Source organism: Cervus elaphus, chromosome 4, assembly GCF_910594005.1.
Source record: "Cervus elaphus chromosome 4, mCerEla1.1, whole genome shotgun sequence".
Taxonomy (NCBI): domain Eukaryota; kingdom Metazoa; phylum Chordata; class Mammalia; order Artiodactyla; family Cervidae; genus Cervus; species Cervus elaphus.
The window spans coordinates 39,825,806-39,846,360 of record NC_057818.1 but is presented as its reverse complement, the minus strand read 5'-3'; the positions used below and the strand labels follow the sequence as shown (position 1 = coordinate 39,846,360).

Sequence of the window (20,555 nt, the reverse complement as noted above, 5' to 3'; positions counted from 1 at the left end):
CACTGGAGGGAGTTTTGGCAATAACCATAAATAATAAAAATAAGGAATTCACTGGAGAGTTAGGTTAGGACTCCGAGCGCCCCTGCAGGGGGCACGAGTTCAATCCGTGCCTCATGACACAGTCAAAACAATTAATAAACAATTAAAAACCACAAAATGAAAAGTTATCGGAGGGAGGAGCCAAGACGGCAGAGGAATAGGACGGGAGACCACTTTCTCCCCTACAAATTCATCGAAAGAACAATTGAACACAGAGCAAACTTCACAAAACAACTTCTGATCACTAGCTGAGGTCATCAGGCGCCCAGAAAAGCAGCCCATTGTCTTCGAAAGGAGGTAGGACAAAATATAAAAGATAAAAAGAGAGACGAAAGAGCTAAGGACGGAGATCCATCCCGGGAAGGGAGTCTTAATAGAGAAAGTTTCCAAACACCAGGAAACCCTTGCACTGGCGGGTCTGGGGAAAGTTTTTGAATCTGGGAAGGCAACCTGACTGGGAGGGGAAGAATAAATAAAACCCACAGATTACCTGCCTAAAAGCAACTCCCAGCAGAAAAGTACCCCAGACGCCCGCATCTGCCACCAGCAAGTGGGGGCGGAACGGAGAGGAGCGGGCAGCATTGCTCAGGGTAAGGACCAGGCCTGAGTGCCCTGAGGATAATCGGAGGGAGCCTTTGTGAGTTACCAACTTAAACTGTGGAATAGCAAGAGAGAGAGAGAGAATTAACCGGCCCAAACACACTGCCGGCCGTTCGCAGAACAAAGGGTCTGAGCAAGTCCAGAGAAGAGCTCTCAGGCTGCGGACCGGCCCAGCTCCGCTGCAGGCAGGAGGCAGCGGGGAGGGGAAAGGGGCAGGCTCGGCCCCAAGGACCGCATCCCCCACCGCACTGCAAACATGCCTCCAGTTTCTAACCAAAGACTTCCTGAGATTCTGGATGGTCGACATCCACTGGGAGGGTCGCGCGGAGACACAGGGCGCACGCACACGACCGGCGCGGGTGGGGACTGGGGCTGGGGACGCGGAGGGGAGAAGGCGCGCCGCACACGGGGAGAGTGCGCCCGTCAACCTCCTGGGTGCCTGAGCCGCTCGGACCGGGAAGGCACAAAACGCAGGTGCAGCCGAGTCCGCGCTTTTGTGGAGTACCTAAAAACTGGAACCGCGCGGAGAACAGGGCACGCTCCATATAGAGCAGCCGGGAGCCTGAGCAGCGTAGACGGGGAAAGCAGCGCAGTCCCTCCCCGCAGCGCGACGGAATAAGCAACCTGAATAAGAGACCACCTCTGCCCGCCTGTGTCAGGGCGGAAATTAAGCACTGAACAGACCCGCAAACAGAAGCCACATAAACAAAGGGAACCGCTTCAGAAGGGACCGGTGCAACAGATTAAAATCCCTGTTAGATAACACCAACTACACCGGAAGGGGCCTGTAGATATCGAGAAGTGTAAGCTGGAACGAGGAGCTATCTGAAACTGAACCGAACCCACACTGACCGCAACAGCTCCAGAGAAATTCCTAGATATATTTTTACCTTTTTTTTTTATTTAAAAAAAAATTTTTTTTATTAAAAAAAAAATTTTTTTTCTTTTTTCTCTTTTATTTTCTTTTAACATTCCCTATTACTCCCCCATTACTCCTTAACTTTCATTTTCATAGATTTTTAAGATTTTTTTTTAATTAGGAAAAATTTTTTTTTGTTTTTTTTTCTTTTTCTCTTTTTTCTATTTTTCTTTTTCTCTTATTTCCTTTTAAAGTCCTCTATTACTCCTCTACTACTCCTTAATTTTCATTTTCATTACACTATAACCTTGCAAAAAAAAAAAAGAGAAGCCCTATTTTTAAACCAAACTTCATATATATTTCTAAAATTTTTTTGTATTTTGGTTTTTGTTTTTAATATTGTATTTTTAAGAGTCTAACCTCTACTCTAGATTTTTAATGTTTGTTTTTCAGTATATGATATAAATTGTGGACATTTAAGAATCCAATATTCAGTTCCCATTTTTATTCAGGAGTGTGTTGATTACTCTCTCCCAATCTTGACTCTCCGTTTTCTACCTCAGAACACCTCTATTTCCTCCTTTCCCCTTCTCTTCCCAATCCACTTCTGTGAATCTTTGTGGGTCTCTGGGCTACGGAGAACACTCTGGGAACAGACAACTGCGTAGATCTGTCTCTCTCCTCTTGAGTCCCCCTTTTTCTCCTCCTGCTCATCTCTATCTCCCTCCTCCCTCTCCTCTTCTTCATGTAACTCTGTGAACCTGCCTGGGTGTCCCTCACGGGGGAGAATCTTTTCACCATTAACCTAGAAGTTTTATTATCAGTGCTGTATAGTTGGAGAAGTCTTGAGACTACCGGAAGAATAAAACTGAAATCCAGAGGCAGGAGTCTTAAGCCCAAAACCTGAGAACACCAGAAAACTCCTGACTACATGGAACACTAAGAAATAAGAGACCATCCAAAAGCCTCTATACCTACACTGAAACCAACCACCACCCAAGAGCCAATAAGATTTAGAGCAAGACATACCACGCAAATTCTCCAGCAACACAGGAACATAGCCCTGAACGTCAACATACAGGCTGCCCAAGGTCACACCTAACACATAGACCCATCTCAAAACTCATTACTGGACACTCCATTGCACTCCAGAAAGAAGAAATCTAGTTCCACGCACCAGAACACCAACGCAAGCTTCCCTAACCAGGAAACCTTGACAAGCCAATTGTCCAACCCCACCCACTGGGTGACACCTCCACAATAAAAAGGAACCACAGACCTCCAGAATACAGAAAGCCCACTCCAGACACAGCAATCTAAACAAGATGAAAAGGCAGAGAAATACCCAACAGGTAAAGGAACATGAAAAATGCCCACCAAGTCAAACAAAAGAGGAGGAGATAAGGAATCTACCTGAAAAAGAATTTAGAATAATGATAATAAAAATGATCCAAAATCTTGAAAACAAAATGGAGTTACAGATAAATAGCCTGGAGACAAAGATTGAGAAGATGCAAGAAATGTTTAATAAAGACCTAGAAGAAATAAAAAAGAGTCAATTAAAAATGAATAATGCAATAAATGAGATCAAAAACACTCTGAAGGGACACAAGAGTAGAATAATGGAGACAGAAGATAGGATAAGTGAGGTAGAAGATAAAATGGTGGAAATAAATGAAGCAGAGAGGAAAAAAGAAAAAAGAATCAAAAGAAATGAGGACAACCTCAGAGACCTCTGGGACAACGTGAAATGCCCCAACATTCGAATCATAGGAGTCCCAGAAGAAGAAGACAAAAAGAAAGGCCATGAGAAAATACTCGAGGAGATAATAGCTGAAAACTTCCCTAAAACGGGGAAGGAAATAGCCACCCAAGTCCAAAAAACCCAGAGAGTCCCAAACAGGATAAACCCAAGGCGAAACACCCCAAGACACATATTAATCAAATTAACAAAGATCAAACACAAACAACAAATATTGAAAGCAGCAAGGGAGAAACAACAAATAACACACAAAGGGATTCCCATAAGGATAACAGCTGATCTATCAATAGAAACCCTCCAGGCCAGAAGGGAATGGCAGGACGTACTTCAAGTAATGAAAGAGAATAACCTACAACCTAGATTACTGTACCCAGCAAGGATCTCATTCAGATATGAAGGAGAATTCAAAAGCTTTACAGACAAGCAAAAGCTGAGAGAATTCAGCACCACCAAACCAGCTCTTCAACAAATGCTAAAGGATCTTCTCTAGACAGGAAATGCAGAAAGGTTGTATAAACATGAACCCGAAACAACAAAGTAAATGGCAACGGGACCACACCTATCAATAATTACCTTAAGTGTAAATGGGTCGAATGTCCCAACCAAAAGACAAAGACTGGCTGAATGGATACAAAAACAAGACCCCTATATATGCTGTCTACAAGAGACCTGCCTCAAAACAAGAGACACATACAGACTAAAAGTGAAGGGCTGGAAAAAAATATTTCACGCAAACGGAGAACAAAAGAAAGCAGGAGTCACAATACTCATATCAGATAAAATAGACTTTCAAATAAAGGATGTGAAAAGAGACAAAGGACACTACATAATGATCAAAGGATCAATCCAAGAAGAAGGTATAACAATAATAAATATATATGCACCCAACATAGGAGCAAAGCAATACATAAGGCAAACGCTAACGAGTATGAAAGAGGAAATTAATAGTAACACAATAACAGTGGGAGACTTTAATACCCCACTCACAACTATGGATAGATCAACTAAACAGAAAATTAACAAGGAAACACAAACCTTAAATGATGCAATGGACCAACTAGACCTAATTGATATCTATAGGACATTTCACCCCAAAACAATCAACTTCACCTTTTTCTCAAGTGCACATGGAACCTTCTCCAGAATAGATCACATCCTGGGCCATAAATCTAGTCTTGGAAAATTCAAGAAAATTGAAATCATTCCAGTCTTCTTTTCTGACCACAGTGCAGTAAGATTAGATCTCAATTACAGGGAAAAAATAGTTAAAAATTCAAACATATGGAGGCTAAATAACACACTTCTGAATAACCAACAAATCATAGAAGAAATCAAAAAAGAAATTAAAATATGCATAGAAATGAATGAAAATGAAAACACAACAACCCAAAACCTATGGGACACTGTAAAAGCAGTGCTAAGGGGAAGGTTCATAGCATTACAGGCTTACATCAAGAAACAAGAAAAAAAACAAATAAATAACCTAACTCTACACCTAAAGCAATTAGAGAAGGAAGAAATGAAGAACCCCAGGGTTAGTAGAAGGAAAGAAATCTTAAAAATTAGGGCAGAAATAAATGCAAAAGAAACTAAAGAGACCACAGCAAAAATCAAGAAAGCTAAAAGCTGGTTTTTTGAAAAAATAAAATTGACAAACCATTAGCAAGACTCATTAAGAAACAAAGAGAGAAAAACCAAATTAACAAAATTAGAAATGAAAATGTAGAGATCACAACAGACAACACTGAAATACAAAGGATCATAAGAGACTACTACCAGCAGCTCTATGCCAATAAAATGGACAACCTGGAAGAAATGGACAAATTCTTAGAAAAGTATAACTTTCCAAAACTGAACCAGGAAGAAATAGAAGATCTTAACAGAGCCATCACAAGCAAGGAAATCGAAACTGTAATCAGAAATCTTCCAGGAAACAAAAGCCCAGGACCAGATGGCTTCACAGCTGAATTCTACCAAAAATTTAGAGAAGAGCTAATACCTATCTTACTCAAACTCTTCCAGAAAATTGCAGAAGAAGGTAAACTTCCAAACTCATTCTATGAGGCCACCATCACCCTAATTCCAAAACCAGACAAAGATGCCACAAAAAAAGAAAACTACAGGCCAATATCACTGATGAACATAGATGCAAAAATCCTTAACAAAATTCTAGCAAACAGAATCCAACAACATATTAAAAAAATCATACATCATGACCAAGTGGGCTTTATCCCAGGAATGCAAGGATTCTTTAATATCCGTAAATCAATCAATGTAATACACCACATTAACAAATTGAAAGATAAAAACCATATGATTATCCCAATAGATGCAGAGAAAGCCTTTGACAAAATTCAACACTCATTTATGATTAAAACTCCCCAGAAAGCAGGAATAGAAGGAACATACCTCAACATAATAAAAGCTATATATGACAAACCCACAGCAAGCATTACCCTCAATGGTGAAAAATTGAAAGCATTTCCCCTGAAATCAGGAACAAGACAAGGGTGCCCACTCTCACCACTACTATTCAACAAAGTGTTGGAAGTTCTGGCCACAGCAATCAGAGCAGAAAAAGAAGTAAAAGGAATCCAGATAGGAAAAGAAGAAGTGAAACTCTTGCTGTCTGCAGATGACATGATCCTCTACATAGAAAACCCTAAAGACTCTACTAGAAAATTACTAGAGCTAATCAATGAATATAGTAAAGTTGCAGGATATAAAATTAACACACAGAAATCCCTTGCATTCCTATACACTAACAATGAGAAAACAGAAAGAGAAATTAAGGAAACAATACCATTCACCATTGCAACAAAAAGAATAAAATACTTAGGAGTATATCTACCTAAAGAAACAAAAGACCTATACATAGAAAACTATAAAACACTGATGAAAGTAATCAAAGAGGACACAAACAGATGGAGAAACATACCGTGTTCATGGATTGGAAGACTCAATATTGTCAAAATGGCTATACTACCCAAAGCAATCTATAGATTCAATGCAATCCCTATCAAGCTACCAACTTGATACCAACGGTATTTTTCACAGAACTAGAACAAATAATTTCACAATTTGTATGGAAATACAAAAAACCTCGAATAGCCAAAGTAATCTTGAGAAAGAAGAATGGAACTGGAGGAATCAACCTGCCTGACTTCAGGCTCTACTACAAAGCCACAGTCATCAAGACAGTATGGTACTGGCACAAAGACAGAAATATAGATCAATGGAACAAAATAGAAAGCCCAGAGATAAATCCACGAACCTATGGACACCTTATCTTCGACAAAGCAGGCAAGGATATACAATGGAAAAAAGACAACCTCTTTAACAAGTGGTGCTGGGAAAACTGGTCAACCGCTTGTAAAAGAATGAAACTAGGACACTTTCTAACACCATGCACAAAAATAAACTCAAAATGGATTAAAGATCTAAATGTAAGACCAGAAACTATAAAACTCCTAGAGGAGGACATAGGCAAAACACTCCAACATGAATCACAGCAGGATTCTCTATGACCCACCTCCCAGAATATTGGAAATAAAAGCAAAAATAAACAAATGGGACCTAATGAAACTTAAAAGCTTTTGCACTACAAAGGAAACTATAAGTAAGGTGAAAAGACAGCCCTCAGATTGGGAGAAAATAATAGCAAACGAAGCAACAGACAAAGGATTAATCTCAAAAATATACAAGCAACTCCTACAGCCCAATTCCAGAAAAATAAATGACCCAATCAAAAAGTGGGCCAAAGAACTAAACAGATATTTCTCCAAAGAAGACATACAGATGGCTAACAAACACATGAAAAGATGCTCAACATCACTCATTATCAGAGAAATGCAAATCAAAACCACAATGAGGTACCATTACATGCCAGTCAGGATGGCTGCTATCCAAAAGTCTACAAGCAATAAATGCTGGAGAGGGTGTGGAGAAAAGGAAACCCTCTTACACTGTTGGTGGGAATGCAAACTAGTACAGCTGCTATGGAGAACAGTGTGGAGATTTCTTAAAAAACTGGAAACAGAACTGCCATATGACCCAGCAATCCCACTTCTGGGCATACACACTGAGGAAACCAGATCTGAAAGAGACACGTGCACCCCAATGTTCATCACAGCACTGTTTATAATAGCCAGGACATGGAAGCAACCTAGATGCCCATCAGCAGACGAATGGATAAGGAAGCTGTGGTACATATACACAATGGAATATTACTCAGCCGTTAAAAAGAATTCATTTGAGAAAAAAAAAGAAAAAAAAAAAAAAGAATTCATTTGAATCAGTCCTAATGAGATGGATGAAACTGGAGCCCATTATACAGAGTGAAGTAAGCCAGAAAGATAAAGAATATTACAGGATACTAACACACATATGTGGAATTTAGAAAGATGGTAATGATAACCCTATATGCAAAACAGAAAAAGAGACACAGATGTACAGAACAGACTTTTGGACTCTGTGGGAGAAGGCGAGGGTGGGATGTTTCGAGAGAACAGCAAGTATACTATCTATAGTGAAACAGATCACCAGCCCAGGTGGGTTGCATGAGACAAGTGCTTGGGCCTGGTGCACGGGGAAGACCCAGAGGAATCGGGTAGAGAGGGAGGTGGGAGGGGGGATCGGGATGGGGAATACATGTAACTCCATGGCTGATTCATGTCAATGTATGACAAAACCCACTACAATGTTGTGAAGTAATTAGTCTCCAACTAATAAAAATAAATGAAAAAAAAAAATACTAACATAAAAAAAGAAAAAAAGAAAAGTTATCCCCTGCTTCAACAATTTCACTTCTAGGAATTCAGCTGACAAATATACTTGAACACATGCACAAAAATCTACTGCAACACTATCTGTAATCACAAATGATAGGAGTGTTCATTAATAGCAATTTTCCTAAATGTACTGTGGCACATTCACACAATGGAATGTTATATAACCATTAAAAAGAATGAATCGTGACACATGCTATGACAGGTATATACCTTGAGAATATTATATTAAGTAAAATAAGCCAGACACAAACACCCCATATTATATGATTCCATATATGTGAAATGTCCTGAATAGGCAAATCCATAGAGACAGAAAGTAGAATGGTGGGTGCCAGGGGTGGGGTCAGGAGATAATGGGGAATTACTGCTTAAAGGGCACAGAGTTTCAGTTTGGGAAACTAAAAAGTCCTGAAGATGAACGGAGGTTGCTGGCTGCACAACAGTGTGAATGCACTTACTTAACGCCACTAAACTAGAGTTAGAGATGGTTAAAAGGATAGAGTTTATATTATGCATATTGTACCAATCTTTTTTAAAATGAGAATGGTCTCTATATGTGAATATAAACTAGCTCCAACATAATGTTTTCATCTAACATGATAAGCATAAGGTGCAGAATCACCCAGATGACCAAAAACTGTACCCAAATACTGTAGTGCAGTTAGTAAATTTGTTCCTCACAAAGCAATGCATTAGCGATTATTATATTAATAAATGGTTGAAAGAATGAATAAACACTTGAGGGAGGGTTCTTCCTTACAGAAGAATTCCAATTATTTAAAGAAGAAAAAATGAGGGGAACAGAAAGGTATCATTAGAGCACCACCCAAAAACCTGTTAAAGACAAGATCCTCAGATGGATACTAAAATTGGTTGGCAAAAGTCTGAGAACAGGGTATCTGCATAGTGTCAAAAGTGTTTCCTCCAAAATATTTTTAATTACATAGGGGAAAATAACAATTATACAGTGGAGAGACACAGCAGACAGCACCTTAACCAAAAGATCAAGGTTCAAATCACCAGTAATGAGACAAATGGAGAGCATGTACCCCCTGATATGAAACTGTAAAGGGCACAACACTTCTGGAGCAGCCTTGCCAAAAAAGCATAATTTCAAACTAATTATTATAAGAATATATCAGACTGTCAACTTCAGGGATACTCTGCAAAATAACTGATCAGTGCTCTTCAAAACTGTCACAGAAGACAACGAAAGATGAAGGAAATGTCAAGATTGGAGGAGACTAAGGAGACATGACAATAAATGCAACATGGGATCAAGGATTGGCGCTGGAAAGGAAAAAGGACATCAGTAGAAAAACTGGTAAAGTCTGAGTAAAATCTCTAATTCAGTTAATGGTATTGAACCAATATTGGTTTCTTAGTTTTGATAATTACACTATAGGTAAACAAGATGTTAACATTAGGGGAGGCTGAGTGAATGGTATTGTGGGAACTCGGAAATATTTTTGAAACTTTTCTATAAGCCTACAATTATTTTAAATAAAAAGGTTTTAAAAGTGGAGAAGATAAGTAATACATATGTACAGATATGTTTAAATATGGATAGAATATCATCCCAAAAAGTATATTAGAAAATGGTAACCATACTTTCGACTAGAAGAATTAAGTCTAAACATAAAATCAATAGGCAGACATTTTCCTCCCTGTATATCATTTTGTTTTAAGTGGTCAAACAGGAGACAGCAAGAGTGAACATTGACATTTTAGGAATCAGTGAACTAAAATGGACTAGAACGGGCGAACTTAATTTAGATGACCATTATATCTACTACTGTGGACCAGAATCCCTTAGAAGAAATGTACTAGCCCTCATAGTCAAAAAAGAGTCTGAAATGCTTGGGTGCAATCTCAAAAATGACAGAATGATCTCTGTTTGTTTCCAAGGCAAACCATTCAATACCACAGTAATCCAAGTCTATGCCCCAACCAGTAATGCTGAAGAAGCTGAATGGTTCTATGAAGACCTACAAGACCTTCTAGAACTAACACCCAAAAAAGATGTCTTTTTAATCATAGCTGACTGGAATGCAAAAGTAGGAAGTCAAGAGATACCTGAAGTAACAGGCAAATTTGGCCTTGGAGTACAGAATGAAGCAGGGCAAAGGCGAACAGAGTTTTGCCAAGAGAACATACTGGTCATAGCAAACACCCTCTTCCAACAACACAAGAGAAGACTCTACACACAGACATCCCCAGATGGTCAATACCAAAATCTGATTGATTGTATTCTTTGCAGCAGAAAATGGAGAAGCTCTATACAGTTAGCAAAACCAAGCCCAGGAGCTGACTGTGGCTCAGATCATGAACTCCTTATTGTCAAATTCAGACTTAAATTGAAGAAAGTAGGGAAAATCACTAGACCATTCAGGTATGACCTAAATCAAATTCCTTACAATTATACACTGGAAGTGACAAACAGATTCAAGGGATTAGATCTGATAGACAGAGTGCCTGAAGAACCATGGACAAAGGTTTGTGACACTGAACGGGAGGCAGTGATCAAGACCATCCCCAAGAAAAAGAATTGCAAAAAGGCAAAATGGTTGTCTGAGGAGGCCCTACAAATAACTGAGAAAAGAAGAGAAGCTAAAGGCAAAGGAGAAAAGGAAAGATATACCCATCTGAATGAAGAGTTCCAAAGAACAGCAAGGAGAGATTAGAAAGCCTTCCTCAGTGATCAGTGCCAAGAAATAGAGGAAAACAACAGAATGGAAAAGACTAGAGATCTCTTCAAGAAATTTAGAGACACCAAGGGAACATCTAATGCAAAGATGGGCACAATAAAGGCCAGAAACGGTATGGACCTAATAGATGCAGAAGATATTAAGAAGAGATGGCAAGAATACACAGAAGAACTATACAAAAAAGATCTTCATGACCCAGATAACCACGGTGGTGTGATCACTCACCTAGAGCCAGACATCCTGGAATGTGAAGTCAAGTGGGCTTTAGGAAGCATCACTATAAAGTTAGTGGAGCTGACAGAATTCCAGTTGAGCTATTTCAGATCCTACAAGATGATGCTGTGAAAGTGTTGCACTCAACATGCCAGCAAATTTGGAAAACTCAGCAGTGGCCACAGGACTGGAAAAGGACAGTTTTCATTCCAATCCCAAAGAAAGGCAATGCCAAAGAATGCTCAAACTACCACACTATTGCACTCATCTCACATGCTAGCAAAGTAATGCTCAAATTCTCCAAGCCAGGTTTCAACAGTATATGAACCGTGAACTTCCAGATATTCAAGCTGGATTTAGAAAAAGAAGAGGAAGCAGAGATCAAATTGCCAACATCCGCTGGATCATAGAAAAAGCAAGAGAATTCCAGAAAAACATCTGCTTTATTGATTACGTCAAAGCCTTTGTGTAGATCATAACAAACTGTGGAAAATTCTTCAAGAGATGGGAATACCAGACCACCTGATCTGTCTCCTGAGAATTCTGTATGCAGGTCAAGAAGCAACAGTTAGAACCGGACATGGAACAACAGACTGGTTACAAACTGGGAAAGGAGTACATCAAGGCTGTATATTGACATGCTGCTTACTTAACTTATATGCAGAGTATAACATGTGAAATGCCAGGCTAGATGAAGCACAAGCTGGAATCAAGACTGCTGGGAGAAATATCAATAATCTCAGATACCCTAACCCTTATGGCAGAAAGTGAAGAAGAACTAAAGAGCCTCTTGATGAAAGTGAATGAGAGTGAAAAAGTTGGCTTAAAACTCAACATTCAAAAAACCAAGATCATGTCATCCGGTCCCATTATTTCATGGCAAATAGGTGCGAAAACAATGGAAACAATGAGAGATTTTATTTTTCTGGGCTCCAAAATCACTGCAGATGGTGACTGTAGCCATGAAATTAAAAGATGCTTGCTTGCTCCTTGGAAGAAGAGCTATAACCAACCTAGATAGCATATTAAAAAGTAGAGACATTACTTTGCCAACAAAGGTCTGTCTAGTCAAAGCTATGGTTTTTCCAGTAGCCACGTTTGGATGGGAGAGTTGGACTATAAAGAAAGCTGAGCGCCAAAGAATTGATGCTTTTGAACTGTGGTGTTGGAAAAGACTCCTGAGAGTCCCTTGGACAGAAGGGAGATCAAACCAGTCAATCCTAAAGGAAATCAGTCCTGAATATTCACTGGAAGGACCGATGCTGAAGCTGAAACTCCAATACTTTGACCACCTGATGCGAAGAGCTGACTCATTTGAAAAGACCTTGATGCTGGGAAAGATTGAAGGCAGGAGGAGAAGGGGACGACAGAGGATGAGATGGCTGGATGGTATTACCGGCTCAATGGACATGGGTTTGGGTGAACTCCGGGAGTTGGTGATGGACAGGGAAGCCTGGCATGCTGCAGTCCATGGCGTCGCAAAGAGTCGGACATGTCTGAGCGACTGAACTGAAACCATTTTGTATTGAATTTTTTTACTTTATGTGTTCATTTTTTTAATAAAAATAAATATTTAAGAAAAATGAATTAACTCAAATATGTTGTTGTCTTGTGTGAAGTGAATGAGCCCAACTCAAATCATGGCTCCAAATAAAGCTTATTCTGAAACGGTTCCTTCATTCAACATTGTCCATATATGTAACCATACATAAAATCTTCCAATTTCTATTATAATCAATATTAATCCTTCATTGGAGAGAATGATACTTCAGATACCAAAACATACATTCTGCATCATTCTTTCCTAAAGTTAATTTCCAAAGTCCAAATCAATTATTTTAAAATAAAATGTTTAGAGTAAAGATTAAAAACTTACTCGCAGTCCACTCTCCGACTTAATATCCATGATAGTCAAAACCGTCTCATAAAGAATCGCATTTCCTACATTTTTACTAGTCTCCGTATTAGTGGCAACCTGAAAAGACACAGAAGGTGTTACATGAGAAAACAATGCTTCCAAAAAACATCCAGAGGTAACAAGAGACATTCTGTGATTGTTTCCAGCCACCAATGAAAAAACACAAGTAAAAACTGCTTCATATAATCACAATCATTCTGCTCCCTGCTATACTAAAATGAGTGTTTACAAAAATACAAGTTTTGTTCTACTCACCTGTGCTAATATATCATTCATAGCTTCACTTGAGTCATCATCATTTCGTCCTAAAATTCTTAATAACCGCAAAATTCGTACCTAATATGCAAAACATGACAAACATCAACAAATTCTGTCTAGCACAAAGGAACTTTGCTTGATATGAAATTCAAATAACTTAAATGAAGTCTTAGATCCCAATAGAAATGGTCAAAATAAAACAGAAGAATTTTAAACATGATCTTTAGAGCAGTTATATATGGTTCAATGTCTTAATGAAGCTGTTAGACAACCTACACTTCAGTCAAAGGATACCACCACCTGCAGAGCTATATCATATTGGAAAATCATGTTTCTATGTGGTATATGATTTGACTATTACAAATATAATTTTATCCTATTAATCTAATACAGAATTGTGTCACTATTCATTTATTAGTGTAATCAGCTTAGTCAATTAACTACCAAAACTACCCAACACAAACATAAGAAGGAGGAAAAATTCACTCCAAAATATATCATTTATCCTAAACTTTCTTTCAAGCTCACCTGCAAAAAGGGGTCACTGATCCCGGAAACATCATGTTCTGGTGAATATCCGGACATGATGAGGTTCTTTAGAATACGAACTAATTGGGGCACAAGCTGCAGGGAAGAGAGATGCATCAAAAAACAGTGAACATCAAAGAATTTCTCAGGAATAGGCAGAGGTTAACTTGGCTTAGAAAAAAAAGATTCAAGAGTCTGAGTCCAAGCAAATTCTACTAATAAAACTGTATATTATTGATGTTTCATAGACATAACTTGGAAGTATTCTGGCCCAGAACTCAAAAAGGAATATGTACGTTATCTGAATTAAAACCAAACCAGACATTTTTACTCCAGAATTATAAATGCAAAGATACCACAAATAACAGTAGGTCAGAAAGCCTATGAGAACCGAGTAAAACAGATGTCTATGGGGACTTCTATGGGACTTGACAAACCTAGGTTGCACAAACATGTTCAGTTTTTAATCTATCCAACACATGTGAGTATAAAATGCTACCACATCCAAAACTCTGGTAATTTTCTGAAAATTACAGTTTTAAAACAAACTATCTCAAATAGAGAAAAAAAACTCTCTCCTCTTAATATATGTCTAGTTATATCCTTTCCCAATAAACAACAGGGAATACACGTCTCAAACACTGACCAAGTGGAAAAGACACATGAAAAACTGTCTCCTTCACCTAAGGAAGAGAGCGAGGCCACGAATGCTGTTTCTGTCCTATTCTTAACTCATAGGATACAATTTTTGGTAAAATTTAATTTCAGCACCTAATCATACATTTGTTGCCTATCTTATCTTACAAATGAAATGATACATTCCTTACAGTCAGAATGCCCTTCTTTTTTTAACTCTGTCCATTAGACTGACTGATGACACACAATAAAGGCAATTTTATTGCCAAGTTGAACTTAAAAATGCTTTAAATACTATTATTTATTGCACTTCATTGATCAATCATTTAAGATTAAAACCCTATTTCAAAATGTCTGCCACAATAAGAACCCTTCCAGTCTCCAACTACAAACTCAATTTAGCTATATAAACAACTCTAATCACCTAACATCAAGAACCGTCCAAAGCAAACTGAATCTTATCTGTCTCGGAGGCAATCAGAACAGCCCCAACTTTGCTGCAACTCAATTATCTTTTGCTCATTGAATCTGGATTCCTCTCTAAGGGGATCAAGACTGAAACAAAAGCCAAGCTGGGCCCAAGGAATGCACTCAAAACACAACACTAAGTCTACTGCTGAATATAAGACAACATAATCTGTGTGAATAGGTTTGGCCATATCACTTCAGAATTAAGCACTCTGTAAGTCACCTAAACAAAAATCTAATTTGGGCAACTCCAGGATTCAAACAAATCTAAGCTTACAATAACCTGTAAATTCTAAACAGAATCCTCATTAAATCTGTCAACTCTGGACAGATTCAGTTAGAAGTCAGAATAATGTAACTGTATAAACTGCTTTAGAATGTAATAAAACTGGGACCATCTAGTTACCAAGCTCTGCACTAAAAAGTAGCTCGCCTTGCATACTTCTCAATGGTCTACTTTTTTGTACTACACACATCCTTCATTATTTTTTTAAATCGGGTTTCTGTTTCGGAAAAGTTCTTTTTCCTTCAGCTACTAAGCTCACACCACATAAGAGCACCCTGGGACAAAAAGCACAAATATCTCTAAGTGTTCAGCATACAAATTCTTGGAACCAAGCTTTATTTTTCAGACAAAAAACAAGTTACTAAAACTGATGACAAGACAAACAAAATAAAAAGACAAAGGGAAAAGCTGCAGCCATGAAAATCAGTTGATGCCCACCCACTCTACCTCAAAAATCTTTTAACATTCCAAAACTTCAAGGCAAGATCGAGTGCAAGTCAGGAGGAAATTAAAGCTCTAAGTCTGAACTAAAAGTTCAGAAGTACGTACTGAGCTTTTTAAAGTATGAGGTTACCCAGACACGGTTTTAAAGTTTATCTACTTCAAAAAGAAGCAGTGTTTGGTGTTTTGGTTCCAAATTGATCTGGACTGCCATCACCAATGCCACTGGGAAACTGCTCAGTTTCTCAGGTGAAGATAAAGGAAAGGCAGAGAAGGAGGCTTAAAAATCAGGAAAGGCCGCAACTGAAATCCAAGGCTGACTGTGGAGTCAGGAGTTTAAGTGACAAGACAAAATCTGGACTAAGGAGTTAGCCAAAAATGCTATGACAAATAACACAGTATTAAGCACAGATTCAGCATTAGTATATTTTTTTAAGCCACACTTGTGGATGGAGACACAAAAGCTCCTAAGGACCTAATGCCAGCATGCACCATCTAAATGAGGGTTAACTCTTACCTTTTCATTCTAACACACAGCAGGATTCCAAACAGACAACAGGAACAAAACATACAAAGCAAGCATTAGGGACAGATACGGGCCTCATACTAATTTTGTAATAATTTAATCAAGACATGACCATCTAAGGGGGGAAAAAAGCTCCCCCCACCCCCACCACCAAAGAGCTGCTATTAGAGCTTAGTTAAATCTAAAGTACAAAGTAAACCCAACATATGGAGTGGTCAGCATCCTATAAAAGGAACTGAATGCATGTAATTACCCAAAAAACAGTCTTTCTCTGAGTCCTGCTTACTAGTGCCTTCTGAAAGTAAGTGGAGAAAACAAAAATTTCCATTCTAGAATGCTCTAAGAGAGGGAGGGAGGGACTCCAGAAACCTAGAGACATCCACCACTGGAGTCACCAAAGCATAAAATGAACAGTGGGGGACCCTAAGTTAGGTAAAAGTAATGTCAAATCTCGGTTTGCCGTTTTCACCTAAGGGGGAGAAAAAAAAACAAGAAATCACCTGCCTTACACACACACACACACACACACACACACACACACACAATTCCTGCTTGTAATTCAGCCTCAGATTACATTTCCTAGCTTCAGTGTGAAAACAGCAGATAAAGCACTGAGAGATCCGCGTGTCTGCCAACAAGAAGACCTCCATCATGAAGGGGAAACACTGCACTACTGCCAGTCCTTGCGTGCCTAAAGCTGACTTCCTACCACACAGGAGGGTTGGTTAAGTCCCTGACTCAGTTCCATACCTTTCTTTCAAAAGAAAATTCCTAAGTGAGAAAATCATATACTTTAGGAAAATCATTTTCAGTCAAGAGAGGCTTAGATATAAAGAATGGCACCTACCTTTCTGAAATGTGCAAGCATGTCTGGGCTTCGCTCACACATTTCTGTGAGGAGGACTACAGAAGTGTGAAGGACACCTGAAAGAAAAGAGCCAATGAAAACTAAAAATGAGGCTGTATTCTTCAGCTTCATAGCACAGGGCTTTCAGTTCTGAAGGTCAATTCCAAAAAGGTAGCTGCTACTTTTGTTTTTTAATCTCCCAAGAATCTAAGCATTGAGGTGAATACAAAGAAGGTATTAATAGATACCTGCTGATTTAACACAGATGATCTCAGTCAAATCAGAATAGTCTAAAGTTATGTGGCCAAAATAATTGCTTAAAAATGACATCCAATGTACAAGCCTCTCCATTTGAGAATAGTCATAAAGACATGCTCAGTCAACATAAACTGGCTATCACCTGCTCCAGATTTAGTAAGCTCTTAGCTGATTTTTGAAAGGTATTTCAAGAAGAAAAATCTTACTAAGGTTTTAAATTTCCAGACAAAACATAGTCATGAATAACAAAGTAAATTTGCTTGTTCAAGAGTGAGTGAAAAGAATCATATACTTTACACTAAGTATGTGCCCTAGACATTCATTTATTCAACAAGTATATTCTGAATCTTCTAGGCAGAGGACTGCATTGATCAAATTAAATACATGTTACCATTTTTTTCTCTTAGCATTTAGGACACAAGGATTTTCTTCATTCAGAATCTGTTTCATTAAATTCAAAACAAGAATAAAATGTTCAGTAAAGAACAGCCACATACATTCCATCTAATTCCTCAGAAGTTTTATATATCTGAGTACCCATTACAAATTCCTGTTACAAGTAACCTACAAAGAGTTTCACAAATTTTACACTACAATGGCAAAAAGATAAAGAAATAAGCCAAGAAGTCAAAAGGTTTCACACATGAAAATCAAGGCTAGGATCATCTGCAATTACACTGAGTTTTAGTTAATATAGTATTTTTGATACAATAAAAGGGGACCAGAAATAAAAAACAAGCTTACTATAAAGGAATCAATCTCTAATTACAAAACTAGGATTTGAGAGTAGAAGAGATTCAACCCATTGGCCCTTCCTGAAAAAGGTGTCCAAGCACAGCAGAAAGCTGAGTCTACTGTGTGAGACAGAGGCCAAGACTGCCTGAACTACTCTCTCTCTCCCCTTCTCCCTCAGTACTTCCTGAGTGCATCCAAATCACATTACCATGGTTCTTTTCATTCAACAAATTTTTTGTTGCTGGTAAAAACATCTCCATAAGTTCAGGAACCTTCCTGATGACATGAACAGCACAAAGTGCTGCCTGCAAAAAAAAACATAAAAAGGACAAAAGAAGCTTTATTTCAGTTAAAGTCAGGACAACCAATCTTACAAACAAAAGAACCTTGTCAACCAGTTCACCTACATGAAAAAGAAAGGAGTTATAGATCTGATTATTATCAGATTTATTTAGTTATTAATTGGTTAGGGCTGCGCAGTTTATACTACTGCCTTAACGAGAACTTCTAACTCACCTGTCTCTTTGGTCATATATCACCAAATAAGTGGACAACAACTTTTTCCAACCAGACCATCTGTTAACACGAGCTTACCAATTGTGCTAAATATAATTTATCTGCAGCTTTGCAAAGTTAAAAAATAAAGACTCCGTCTGTGATCATTGTTCTTCTGAGTAAGAAAACCAAAAGGTTTTATAAAAATACTATGCAGGTGAAAGATACATATATTGCAGATGCTTTAAATCTGATGCTACTTTTAATAATACCTATACTTTCTCCATTCACCCTCTACTGAAATCAAGAAAATCATTTGAAAGTTATTTAGTATCTTAGTTAAGTCTCTCTGTTAGCCAGTTTCTACTAAAGAAAAGATGGCCCTAGCTTGTTCACAGGAAAGAAAAGGACATTCAAAGACTCATTTCAGTTACTCTCCCCCGACCCCCGCAAAGGAACCATAACTACTACTTGTTGGAATTGAATATCGTAATTTAGGTACATTAATAAGCAAAGATTTCAGCTAATTCTTCCCAAGCTACAGTTGAGGAAAACAATTTTTTCCTAATCTGCAGGGATATTTTAATATTTATGTAATCTTTCTGAACAAGAGCAGCCCACACATTCTTTAAGAGAAAGGACTGGCTTTGGCCTATAGCCATCATTAGCAGCACATGATCCTGGAAAACAGCTTGGCCCTTTTAACAGCTTTGTCTCACACCATTAAATGCAGAGGCATAGTCAATGACAATCAGATGATCTTATGTCATTCACTTCTAGACTCCTAAATTTTATACCGCTTGTTTATGAAGGCTTTAAGAATAAAGCACAATAAAATAACAAAATATTTATACTAACAAAAGCAGATAAGAGAATAAGATCGCTGTCTTCCATTACTATTCCACTTAGTTATACCAATTTTAGGAAGGAGGTTCTAAATCATTTCCTAATAATTATCTAGGTCCCAAGGAACTGCACTTCCAAGATTCAAAGGCCCCAATACAAAGGCATGGGCACTAAAATAAATTTGTAACCATCTGTTCATTATCACTTTGTTTAACACTGGTTAGAATCAGGTAACTTAGGAAGTAATTAGGTATGCCATCTATTTGTTGATAAATAATTTTCTTGAAAAGTGAGGAATTAAGAAAATTAAAGTGTTCATAATCACTTACCAACTGGAGAGTTAAATAGCAATAAAAAAAAATCACCTCCAAAATTAATATAAAAAACAGACTTTGTTATGAACAACTGATTCATATACAGTCATTTAAAACACATTTAATGCACAGAGAAAGTTACATTATCGCTTGTTCTTTCAAAAATGAACAATGTGCCTTCTCTCCATAACACTCCCTAATCCAAACACAGACATTCCGTTTTATGGAAAGTTACCTTTTTTCTTAAGTAAGAGTTGGAGGTTTTCAGGAGTTTCTCTACCTCTCCTGCAAGATCTCTGCACATCTCTGAGGACCCCATGCAGCCGAGGGTACAAAGTGCTAGCCCTTGTACATACTGTGTGCTATGATTGAGATCACTGCAAAAGAAAGAAGGCGGCAGAAATGAATATGCCCTGCCCAATGCTCCCAATGAAGAAGCTTTGCAATCTAATGAGAAAGCTCTGAATGATTCATGATTTCTCTCATAAGGAAAATATTAGGATAATTAAAAAAAAAAAAAATGCTTATTCTAACCTTATTATGAATACAAATTACAACACAGTAAACTGACTGACAGTTTGTTCTACACATTTGCAACCCACCATTTCCAAACACCACGGGTAACAGAAACTGTACAACATGCTATCTGTGGGATGCCAGAAGAACTTTCTTTACTAGCAACAACAGAATATGAAGCACAACTGTATCTTTTAAGATTTTAATATGCTCTACTACTAACTACAAAAAAGTAAGATATTAACCAAAATATTAAAAAAAAAATTTAGAAAACACAATCTCTACTGCTACAGCATTTAAGATGACAAACATCACAACAGAAACACTCTAAAATCTTTGATCTTATGATATAGTATTAACCTTGATATTAATTTTTACTTTTATTTATTCAAAAGAAGAAAAACAATAACTAAAAAAACAGCTAATTAAACCATCTTAAACTAAGGTAGATGTTACAGTAGGCTCAATATCTAGTACTACAGATTCTAACAGGCATTGATTACTGCACAAAA

General features: G+C 37.9%; 1 protein-coding gene across 2 annotated transcripts in view; it reads right to left on the bottom strand.

Annotated features, from left to right (window-relative positions):
- The window catches only part of AP1G1 (adaptor related protein complex 1 subunit gamma 1), an 84,678-nt gene that overhangs the window by 22,940 nt on the left and 41,183 nt on the right, over nt 1–20,555 (bottom strand). Inside the window, exons 4-10 of one of the 2 annotated variants that reach the window (XM_043899001.1) lie at nt 19,763–19,904; nt 18,081–18,177; nt 16,880–16,956; nt 16,024–16,032; nt 13,676–13,771; nt 13,145–13,225; nt 12,848–12,946 (exon numbers count right to left, since the gene is read on the bottom strand). In XM_043899001.1, coding sequence (XP_043754936.1) covers nt 12,848–12,946; nt 13,145–13,225; nt 13,676–13,771; nt 16,024–16,032; nt 16,880–16,956; nt 18,081–18,177; nt 19,763–19,904 — 601 coding nt within the window. The remainder of the gene's footprint in view (nt 1–12,847; nt 12,947–13,144; nt 13,226–13,675; nt 13,772–16,023; nt 16,033–16,879; nt 16,957–18,080; nt 18,178–19,762; nt 19,905–20,555) is intronic. The other variant, XM_043899003.1, reaches the window with a different exon arrangement.